The sequence below is a fragment of the Saccostrea echinata genome, unplaced genomic scaffold (assembly GCF_033153115.1).
Source record: "Saccostrea echinata isolate AGI-Se365-2 ecotype Australia unplaced genomic scaffold, CSIRO_AGI_Sech_v1 ptg000054l, whole genome shotgun sequence".
NCBI lineage: Eukaryota > Metazoa > Mollusca > Bivalvia > Ostreida > Ostreidae > Saccostrea > Saccostrea echinata.
Genome location: NW_026889803.1, coordinates 50,539,436 through 50,551,749, shown reverse-complemented (window position 1 = coordinate 50,551,749; position 12,314 = coordinate 50,539,436). Strand labels below are relative to the sequence as shown.

Below are 12,314 nucleotides of genomic sequence, written 5' to 3'. Positions count from 1 at the left end.
TTAAATTGATATGTCTACTCATAAACACACTATTTAACATTTTCTCGATGTATTACAAATGTATGGCGATTTAAGCGGTACAATTAAACGGAAAAGGGGCTCCATAAAAAATACTGATGATAATGTTCTCCTCCCAGCTGGATGAAACGGCATTGAAAGGTTTGCGTACAATACACGATTCCTTTTTCAAATATCAACCAATTCAACATATGACACTGAGGACTAAGTTGGGTACAGGAGTATAGTGGGATAACAAAGAGCCCGTTCCTAATACTTTTTTAATTTTTCTAACAAAGAGGAAAAGTGCCATCTTTGGACTTGTCTGGATGATCTCTCTCTCTCTCTCTCTCTCTTGCATACAAGTATAAGATATAAATTTTTTATGCGCATACTAGCAGTATTTTCGTGTTTTTTAACTGATTTTTAAAAAAAAAAAATTATTTGAAAAGCACGATGGAGTATTGTTTATAAAAAGCGCATGAACATAATGTATCAAGAATGATTCAAATCATGTTGGTAAGAGATCTGTACCGTATAGCGGGTTTCTTAAGCTGGTGTAAACTTTGGCGTTTTGCTTGCTCAAAGGTATGCCAATAATTTTGGCGAATTTTGTTTAGCGGACAAAGAGTTCCGTGAGTTTGTGAAAGAGATAAAATTCATCATTAGATTATCTTCAGTACGTTCAATATACGTTTGAATACCGATTTACGCAAAAGTTTGAATAAATACCAATACCAGATGAAGGATTTATTTAACAAGAGACTGATCAAAATTATTTAACTAAGATATTTAATTTCTTGCATTCAGTTCTAATGGGTGCAAATTTATCTATCAAAATTTTGACGATCTACTATAAAACCGCTAAAAGCCAAAGCCAAAGTTAGCACCCCGCTAAAATTCACCGCTATATATATGGTATACTAGTAACGAAAAAATAAATCAAAGTTCATTATACAGAGAAGTTCTTTGTCGCGTGTAAGACAGTCTGGAAGTCCGGGTTCGAGCAATGGTGGTGTTGACAACGTCGTCTGTAAATCTTTTCTTCATTTCTTCAATGATTTCGGTTGTCTGAAAAAAAAAACAGTCATGAAATGAATTAGAATTTTTCTACTTTACCATTATCAGTTAAAATGTCACCTTTGGTAAAGCTTCGGAGATAATCAGCTTATTAATCTTTATGCATTAAAACAAAGCAAAGAAACACCGCAATGCCTCAGTAAAAATGATAAATGAAACATATTATGCCCCTGCTTGTTAAAACAACTAAAATACTACACATCACAAACTGTTATTAACTGTTATTCGCTAAGTATCAAACAAGCACATTTTTTTGTAAATTAATAGCATGACATGTTTTTTTTTGTTCCAGTTAATCAGCAGCTGTTGTTATTTGTTGTTATGTTCCAATTATATCCTCTACACCAGCAACTCCATATTACCGAAGGTAAGTCAGAGCAACTCCATATTACTGAAAGTAAGCCAGAGCAACTCCACATTACTGAAAGTAAGCCAGAGCAACTCCACATTACTGAAAGTAAGCCAGAGCAACTCCATATTACTGAAAGTAAGCCAGAGCAACTCCATATTACTGAAAGTAAGCCAGAGCAACTCCACATTACTGAAAGTAAGCCAGAGCAACTCCATATTACTGAAAGTAAGCCACAGCAACTCCATATTACTGAAAGTAAGCCACAGCAACTCCATATTACTGAAAGTAAGCAGTGGCCAGAGCAGACTCTCACCATAGCTCCTCCACGAAGTCCTTTAGCTTCTGGCTAACCACATTTTCATGTACGTGTCATCTTCATCACCAGGAAGAAGAGAGTCTTCACCAGGGGGTTCAGGAGGTCTGGAATCGGGAAGCTTCTCCATTTCCTTGGCAAACTCGGGGTGGGGTTTATCTAGTCCTCCTACTTCTTCCACCAAACGGTCATATTTTGGGGCTGGAAGCGATGAAGAATTCTTATTTGTGGGTGCGCCTTTTTGTGGTGCGTTCATATTAGATTCCTGACCATTTTTAGCATTCCCTGCTGGTTTTGTGTTGACTGGTTTGTTTGGTCCTTTTCCAGGTAATTTGGTTGTGTTATCTTTGGGCGGTTCAATAACAGCCTCGACTTTCTGTTTTGGAATGTCTTGTTCGTCCGATATCATCACGTAGTCCTCTCCACCAACTGCTCCTACATTTTCTACTGCTGGTTTGGGATCAGTTTTTTTCTTCAGATTCTTGAGAGTTTTACTAAAAGGGCTTGGAAGATCAGGCTCCTCCTGCTGTTCTTCGTTAACCTCTTTAAATACTGGCATATTAGTTGCAAAGCTAGTCTGGTACCCAGGGGGTTCTTGGGAAAGTGAGTCTCGTTTCAGATAAACTGCATTCTCAAGATCAGAATTTGCTGCTTCTCGCACTTTATCCAGATTTTTTGTTTTTGCTTTCAAACGTGTTGCTGCTAACGTCACTATAGGTACAGCTTGCATCATTTCATCTCGTCTTCTATGAGAAACTTCCTCCGCAGTAAAATGAACCTGATTTATGACACATACCGGTTCTTTTAAAATGTATTGATAAGTTACAGATTTTCAAGCGATATTTTAAAATAATACTGCTCACTTACCCACTCATAGAACGTTGCCGCTCCACAGCTTTGGTTCACTATGTCTTCCAGCTTCATGTCACCAAGAAGTTTTTGGGCTCCAAGAGCTATGTCTAACTTACAGTGATTAATATCAAACATATTTATCTTCCTCTTTAGTGATGCACGGCCTGTTTTACCGAGGATAGCTTGGACGTTTTTCCAATCCTAAAATTCGATCATAACGGTAAAATACATTTGTGCATGCCATGCTTAAATGTTAAAATTAATTGATAAAATTTACGTGAACCTTTTTTTCAATTGCTTACTCGGGTTTCTTCCTCGAAATGCCCCAATAGCAACAGAGTTGCCTTCATCACAGCATGAATCTCAGGAGATGGATTTGAGTAGCAGCGGATTTCAGCAATGGTCCTCTGATCTAAAGCCAAAACCTTGTGCATCATTTTCGAGATGTTTTTCAGACGGTCTATGTTCTCCTTCGCCTCCTCCAGTTTCATATACATATGACGACCAACTCTCTTTGTTTCGACCAAATCAACAGCACGTTCGAGCATTTCAAGCTGTTTAAAGTGAATAGCATCGTCGAGCACTGCAAAGAGTTAAGTGCAGTTTCTGAGACATAATAATATTAAATGTTCTAATAAATAGTTCCATACATCGTCAAATTCAGCTCTTTCTCAAAATATTTTACAAGTCTGTTTAAATTATGGATGTTCAGCTTCCTTTTGTCGAAATATCTCAGTATATTTACATCCACTGAATAATTTTTTCTTTTTTATTTATAAAGAAAACCATTGCCGTTATCAGTTCATGAACAACACTAGGCTCATCACCTGTACAAATTTCTTGATTAGTGGCTGTTCCATCAATGAAACGTACTATGACGTACATATCAATAATACAATAATTAATCTTTTTAATCCTACTTTAAATGATTATTTATACAGATATAAATACATGTATAACCAATAAAATGTCTTTCTTTAGTTGTTAGTACGGGAATTAACGTCGCAGCTATTGCAGAAAAAAATCTACGTAGCGGGTTATGTATTTTTTTCTGCAACAGCTGCGACATTAATTCCCTTACTAACAACCAAAGAAAGCATTTTATTGTTTAAATAAGGTAAATAACAGCTAATATATAAATAATCACAATCTTATAAATAAGCAAACCATGCATTCCTGTTTCCCTCAGTCTTAGTGTAACATAAATTACAACTCCTTACCATCATCAATTATAAAGTGGCATGAATCTTTGTATCCATGGTCTAATACAAATAACAGTTACTTACCATCTTCAACCACCTTCACCTCCTTCTTTTCTTGTTGATCAAGTTCTTTCAGTGGAGTGGATAAGATAAGGTAATTGCAAATGTTCTTTTCAATAGAGCCATATTCCGGGTCGTCAACTTGTGCAAACAAACAGAACGCTCCTTCGTCACCCGGTGGTATGTTAATATAACATTGGAATTTTCCATCCTCCTTGACAAATGCATCGGATTCCATAGCCACATCTTCAAGTCCAGAATTGACGCTTATCATTTTATAAGATAGTGACAAATCCTCCGCCTCTGGTGTGTTGATGTTAAAAGCAATTGTGCACATTCCTTCCTCTGCAGTAACTACTGCCCTGTTTTGTTCAAAGTTTGCTGAGGTAAGCCCCAATTCTTGTAAAAGTGGGCTATTTCCCCAGCCAACATCAGCAGCTTTAGGGAAGGCTGCGTATTTCTTTGGTCCGGTGACAACGGTTGCTTTGTAAATAGCAATCCAGTCGTACTCGTAGTTTTCATCCTGTATAGTTGTGTCTTTGCCAACAATTTCAACACGGTATGTGCCTCGCTTAGGAAAACGTATTCTAACTGATAAGGAATCCTCATTTGGTTTGTACAGAAAATCGTGCTGATACCTGTTCTCATCATCGTAAAGAAGCCGATAATCCTTTTCTTCTTTCAGGTAAATCAAACATATAAAGTTAAGATGTGGTGCTCTTTCTCCGTTCATTCCAAACAGGATTTCATCTTCCCCATTGTGTACTTTAAATTCACAGTCTGGATGTGATAAAACTCGCATGTCCAATTCAAAGAATCGTTCCTTTAAGAATGCACGCCTTTCAAAGCTAAAAATGGACATGGAAGGTTCCATCAACTGCCATTTCTGTTCCTCTGGAAAATGTGTGTAGGCGAGTTGATCAGGATCAGGCATAAAGAAATTTTCATCCAAACGATAGGTGGTCATGTCACTGTCGCTATCGCCTTCTACTGCACAGGCACCCCAATAAGCGTTAATAAGACGCCAGTTGTTGTCCACCAGAACAGCATTCCATTCGCCATAATGAGATTCCTTGTTCAGAGTTTGTCCTATCTCGTATGTACTGCCTTTCAGGTAACCATGTATTACAACGCAGGGGAGACCAGCCAAACTAAAAATAAAGTAATCCCCATTTACTGTCTCTTGTATCGACATGAAATAATCTTGGAAAATTTTCAGTTTGTAATTTTGTACAAAATTATGGCATCAGGATAACAAACTGTGAAATGGCTTACTTGCAAAGATGACTGAAAAGTTGTGCGTAGTTTCCTTTCTTTTTCTTGATTTTTTCCAGGTAGTGCCATACGTGTCCTTCTCGTGCTGGTTTCAGTGGAAGCTTCAGTTTTCGAAGATTTTGAGAAGTCAGCCAAACGTAGAGTGCTCGAAGTTTGGCAATGTCACTTTTGTAGTTGTCGGTCAGGTGACCAACCAATTCACAGAGCAACTTGTTCAGAAAAGTTTTAGGAACCTTGAAAATAATTTTCAATGTGTAAATAAGCAATTTAATGGAAAAATCTTATATTCTTACTGCTGTAAAGTTTTCGAAAATTCTTTTCTCCCGAGTCTAAGACAGACGTTTTCTCCTCAATAATTTGCATATGTTGCAAATATCAAAACATGCAAACTAATTAATTATCCAATACAAGATGCATACCATTTCATGGTCATACCTTTTTTTTTACATTGAATATTATTTCAATTTTAGACGACTCACTTCTCGTTTTTTCATAGAAGCTAAGAGTATTGAGAGGCGAATAGGGTAAAAACTAATCCTGTCACATTCATAAATATGTAAATGCTGTCACTATTTGATTGCATTGCTCATATGTTAAAGAAACTTGACTCTTTTTGTAAAGAGAAGAAACTTGTGTACGATTGTCTGATAAACAATTCTAAAACCTTTGCCAGTGCGAACTTTCGCAAGCAGTTTTGGTGTCTGAAACGTTTTTGACGGAGATGTTTTCCTCTTACCTTCAAGGCTCTCTTGTCGACTTTCCTGTACTGTCTTGGTTCGAAAATTTCGGACTTCCGGGTGTAAGGTGGATGGGGTGGCGGCATATCAGGAAGTAGCGATTCGTCACGTGTGTATACAAAGTGAGTATGAGAAAACTCACACTTCCGGTGGAATTTCATCGTGGCGAACTGTATCGCAGGAACCTCTCTATTCTAAACAAAAGGAGATGGAACTTTTTAGAACAAAATATTTGTTTTTTTTCCCTATACTTCTCGAATGTTACATTATTTAATCATAACAATTATATTCTAAACAAAAGGAGATGGAATTTTTTAGAACAAAATATTTGTTTTTTTTCCCTATACTTCTCGAATGTTACATTATTTAATCATAACAATTATATATATATATATATATATATATATATATATATATATATATATATATATATATATATATATATATATATATATATATATATATATATTAGGGATGTCAACGAATAGTCGACTATTCGACTATCAGTCGAATGGACCGACGATCGAATAACGAAATGACATTCGAATAAATAAATTTAAATAACAGTGATAAAGAGATGGAATTCTCATCCTAAAATTAAGAAACTGTCTTTCCTCAGACACAGTCGATAAGATAATTTTCCTCATTAAAAACTGTTGACTTTACATGAAGAAAGTACAGTAATTAGAAATGCTTCACTCTCGCGAGAATTATTTGTCAATTAATGTGTTAATTTTGTAATAAAATTATCTCGCTATACTGCGCTTTCTTTGTAAGATTATTAATTGGACTTGATCTCATAACATGCACCCATTATAGCCGTGACATGTTTGGACACCTCGATAATTATTATAAAAATATTCTTTTACATGTTTAAATATTAAATTTTCAAAAGGGGTTATAATTATAAATGTTTTCGTTATTAGCAATGTTACAAAGCAAAAATCTATTTCTTTATTCATGCAATACAGGTTGAATTTACGTATATTAGTCATATATGTGTTAACACTTTTCTTTTCTGGTATCTAATAATAATGATGTTTTGCTGGTGGTGGTGTTAGGAATTTTTTGAGGATTTTAGGAAGAGTTAGGGATTCAACTGATGTTTTACATATCGATTTGTATGCAAATCTAGATACAAGACAGAGTTTGAACTTTATTTAGTGTAATGTATCGTTTCTAAAGTAAATCTCACATTTGACAACCTCTATATAAAATCGTATTGAGCAACATTGTAAGGCGATGGTTCGTTATGTTTAAATATTCTGCAATAGCAGTGATATAGATCTATCACGTAGTTGGCAGCTCGGGGATAACAATACCCTCCCCTGTCCTTTGTAACCAAATTTTGCCAACTTTAAAACCTGTGAACAATGACCCACAGTGCTATATTCATAAAAACAAAGAAATTAATATTTTTGATTTACATTTAATTTGTACGTCATTTAGGAAAGGATTTATCACATATTTTTTGACAAAATGTGTTTGCTGTTAATGTTAAATTTATTTAATTTATGCATAAAAGGAAACAGTGATATAAAATTAGACTATACTGACATGCCTTTAAAGGAATTAAATATTTAAATGTTAGAATCATTAATATTGATCATTTGGAAATTTTACCTTCATTACAAATGGACCACAATACACTGGCTTGATTGTAAAGATAGAATTTATTTTTTAATCTTTCCAATAAAATATATATATATATAGTAGTACTATGGCTGAAGCCTGCTCAGACCTCATACTTAGTTCAAATATGTTCTTGTTAAGTTTGTTAAGTAAGACAATTCGGTATAAAAGAAGGAATAATTATTCCAGCAACTTAATTTTTATATGATAAATATTTGGAAAATACTATATATCGCACAGTATAGAGCTTACTTTGACAAAATATGTGTGTCTACAGCAAAATCGATCTTTGTATACTAGTAATTGAGAAAAGAACAGTATCAACCAATAAACACAATTAAAAAAATCTGCAAGAATTGGGACTGAAATAGAAGTTAAATAACTTGTGTAAGCTAGTTACTTAATTTTTTCTCCTGATTTCTTAATCTTTTTTATTGTCAAAAGACATTTTTGATGATTTTTTTTTCAAGAACCGTTAACTAGCTAATACTTGTACAAGTTATTGAACCTATATGTCTATAATCTTACCAGTTGTGATAACGCTAGCTTGTTCTTCGGTTCCTCATCCTCCAGGGATTTCTTCTTCTCTTCGAAGACGCTAGAGGGTCGTGGGTCGTCACCCAGGGGCCGCTTCTTCATCATTGATCCTCCATATTCCTCGGGGGAAGGTGTCCTTTCCGAGCTTTCGGGAGTCATATCGCTATAGGTGGAACCCATCCTCTCGAAATACTTCCCAATCACCTAAAGAAATACAACCACATCATTATCTGAAAGGTGTTGTCGAGATTGCCGGCAGAAATTAAGCATCCCCCTCATAGCAAGGCACGCTACATAGAAACTCGTGGTCCAATAAAACACCACTTGTTTATCATAAAAGAATAATCGGGTTATTCTTATTTTAAACTGTTAGGCGTTTTCATTTGTGTACCTGTATTAAATCTGTGACATTAGAGATTAATTTTTCTATGTTAATAGTGTACGAGTTACCCAGATCTACTTGAATCATTTTACAACAGTGTGCATTCTGTGTGTTAAAGAATTCTGATTTTCTCGGAAGAACATACATTGCGTTACATTTAAGTGGTTGGATAGCTTTAATTCCCTCTTCCTGTCTGCTTTACTTGTTTAAGGCACATGGTACTGTCTCTTTTGAATCATAATAAACGTAAATTACGTTTTGTCATTACGAGACATCAATCTTAGAGAAAGATTACAGCAACTAGAATTATTGGCAATAAAAAATATGAATCTTAGAACAGATGATATAAAAAAAATGGATGCCTGAATTGATTAATATATTTTTTTAGCCTATTTTGGTTGTAAGTGATGCGAATATTAAATTCTTAAAATATTTAGAAATACATATAGTAAACTTTCTATTATGTTCAAACCTCTACCTTTCTGCAATCATTCTTATTAATCTAGCTGTACAACTTTTTGTCACTTCGAATCAAGTTATTGTAAATCCTGTTAATGTGTTCCTCTCAATCTTTTATAATTGATCTTCAATCAATTACATTTGTACAAATTACTAGTAGCTATACACATATCTAGAGCAACTTAGTGTACATATGTATCTGAATCAATGGGAATTTATCCTCTCTCTCTCTCTGACTTACGTTATATTTCTCCTCTGGGAATAGTTGGGACTTTTTTATTATATTATTCGTACTGTCTCTCACGTATTCTCCCGGATCTAACGTCTCGTCCAGGTCGTACACAACGTCTCTAGCAGATGCCGGAACAGAAATATCCGTGTTGGAACGTTTGGCTTTCATCTAAAAAATATATATATTGTAATTATCTCTTGTTTTAGTAAAGTGTACCTTTTCATGAAATATAGGTACTGTTACGAAAAACTGGTTCACCGAAAAGAGTTGCCTAATGACAGAATGTATTTGAAAATTTTTGTTATAAAAAAACGTTATTTTTTATGAATTTATTAACAGTCTGGTTAAAATCAAACCTTCACTAGCTCCTTTTAGTTTGATTGTCACGGTTTAATTTTAATCAGACTGATTTAAAAAATTATTAAAATTCTTGCAATTAAAACAAATATTTCTAGTAGGCTATGAATAGGGGTGTTAAAGCTATATATGGCGTTATCTGAGCTAAAAAATAAAAACACGAGATTGAGTGTAGATAAACATATGTTATTTACGTTCAAATTAAAATTTTCACCGATTTTGAACTTGAATATATAACCTCATGTTTCCATAATTAAATTGACTTTAAACTGTCTCTGTTATTTAAAGGCGGAGTCGGTAAATAAATCGGTTATTGTTTTAAATTTCTAATATGAAACGCGATTGATTTAAATTGTGTAATTTACAGGAAAGTCCTATCTTTATATAAAGCAATAAAACAAATAGAAAGATAGTTTTAATTCTAGTTAGTCTGAACTTATCAAAAATACGTCATATATGACTTTCAATATCGTCTATATGTAGGATGAATATTGCTTCCGTGTAAAAATGCTATGTTTTGATTAACTCTTATTGCAGGATAATAAAATACGCACTGTACATTGTTCACCAAAATTACTGAATCATAATTCAAGTTTATGGATTTGTAACGAATTAACAATATCCCAGTTCTACATGTGTATGTTTATTTCATATACCCAAATGGGCCCCGATACCATTGGAGCGAATTAACTGAGGTATCCAAGGATCTTTTACCCCACTAATATTTTGAAATAAAACCAGAGATGATTTTAAGAAGTCTTTTACACGGTACTTTTGTCACACAGTCTGACTCTAATGAAAACGGAAATATTTTTGCCGTGTTGTCTTTGAGCGAATATTTCTTTCTTTTTTTTTTAACAGAACTTATTTATTATAAAAGAGATTATTTAATATGCATATTAAAATTATTAACAATTAGACCAAAAGATGTAATTAATTTTATACTTAAAATTTTGAATAAAAAGAAGGTATTTTGAAACTTATGTGGTCCTGCAGATCATGATTTCAGAAAAACGAAGCACACTACAAGAAATACTACGTGATATACGTAATTTTTCCGAGATTCTGAATGATTTAAACGTTGAAACTCTGTAAGAATTTCGCTCATATATAAATTCATCTTATTTAGAACCCCTTATTGATGCCCCAAACCGGTGGACCAAAATGTTTTCGCATTAATAAACAAAACTCAAAATTGTCGTAAATGCTGTTCTTGCGCAGAGATTTGGGCAAAGAAATAAGCATATATAGCTCCTATAAATACAGCTATTCCCTTGTTAGGAGATAATATTGCCCTATTATTATGCTTCTGCTACTACTTGAATTCTATAACAAAATTTCTATATTCATTTTCGTAAATATTTTAAAATATATTATTAGTATTCACAGAGAGCGGATCCTTGATTTTTTTCGGAGGGGGGGGGGGGATGATCCACATTAACTGTGTTTACAGTAATCAATGTCAAGACTCGGAATTTTTTTTATCTGTCCATGATTCATAAATCGTTGGTATTTGCAGAAAAACGATTACTGCAGTAATTATAATAACTGACTGCACCGATATTTGCCTGTGAGTTTTGCAATTTAATATTGAATACGTTTTACACATTTCATGTAATTAAGAATCCTCTCTAACTGAAAAAAAGAGTTCAGTATGTCATTATCTTTTAACATTTTTCTTGGGAGTAAAGGCAAGGTACTCTAAGTTGAAAATAGAATATATGTAGATGAGCTCAGTGTGTTCACCTTCGAAATTTTATATTTTGCTTAAATAGTATAGAGAGGGTGATCTCCTCAAATTTATATTAAGGCACTATTTAATAAAAAAAAAATCACCCAGTTGTAACATGAGACTCGTTAAATTACTGGACTTTAAATTGGTCCAAATTGTTAACCAAATAAAGCTGAAATAATTTGGCATTGTAACACAAGTGACGCTTTAACCTAGTCTTTTTTCCCGCATGCCGAGCAGAGCCTAAAATAACTGTGTTATGATGTCATCAAAATTATTATAATAAATATAATAAGGGGGTATATCAAATGAGACATTTTCACGCTAACAAACAAATCTAGAAACTGTTTATTCAACCAGTGTTTTTTTAATTTAAGATGGTAGCTTACATAGTCCATAACTTTCTCCAGTTTTTCTTTAACCTTCTTTGTGTTGATCCCTGGGTGATTAGGCGCCTTTCTTTTAGGCATCGCTCCATTGGACATCTCGGCGGGGGGAGGGTCCCTACCATTATGATCATTCCATGCTCTCTCTGCGAACGTCTGACGACTGACGGATGGCGACATTGGGCGTGTATCCCGGAAGTTACGCATCTCCATCCCTTCCTCCACCGGCAGAACATTGATCTGGGTGCTCTGTCTGCTGACCCCGGGGGATATTTGGTTCCCATATCCCCCATCATCCACACTTTCTGAGTTTCCCATTTCACTTCACGTAATATCCTCCATTATTTAAATAATGCGTCCGTTCACTACAGTCTAGATCTTGAAATAACTGGCACCAATAGAAGATTCATGCAATGGAACTGTTCTTGGCAAGGATGGAAGATTTTTATATAAAACTGTTTCGCAGGATTTGACCTTTTTCTTATGTTGTTAGATCACTACTGACTAGCCCTTTATTTGCGTTATCTGATACGGTTGCGCATGTTAAACCTCTGATGACAAGGCCTGATTCCATTGTCTTTGGGTTTATTGTGATCTTTATTAATCAGGTGTCTTATTATTCTTATTAAATCTTCAGGTGTCATCTCGTGCACAATTTGGAACATGTTGCGCTAATTGTTCCAATTATTACCATACTCGTTTGGAGTACAACGACTATTTCATGCGGTA

The 12,314-nt window shown here is 34.4% G+C and overlaps 1 protein-coding gene across 2 annotated transcripts; it reads right to left on the bottom strand.

Moving 5' to 3' along the window:
* Positions 1–978: 978 nt before the first annotated feature.
* On the bottom strand, positions 979–11,999 carry LOC133206139 (uncharacterized). Of its 2 annotated transcripts, XM_061342071.1 has the most exons (10): positions 11,589–11,999; positions 9,120–9,278; positions 8,029–8,241; positions 5,868–6,062; positions 5,132–5,364; positions 3,881–5,007; positions 2,897–3,177; positions 2,610–2,795; positions 1,743–2,520; positions 979–1,068 (listed from the first exon to the last, which is right to left on the bottom strand). In XM_061342071.1, exons 1-9 carry the CDS (start codon positions 11,901–11,903, stop codon positions 1,765–1,767), a joined length of 3,465 nt encoding a protein of 1,154 aa, XP_061198055.1. In that variant the 5' UTR covers positions 11,904–11,999; the 3' UTR covers positions 979–1,068; positions 1,743–1,764. The 2 variants fall into 2 exon arrangements, with proteins under 2 accessions (XP_061198055.1, XP_061198056.1); XM_061342072.1 differs by lacking the exons at positions 9,120–9,278; positions 11,589–11,999 and adding an exon at positions 7,492–7,521 and having other exon boundaries at positions 8,029–8,272.
* Positions 12,000–12,314: the final 315 nt, after the last annotated feature.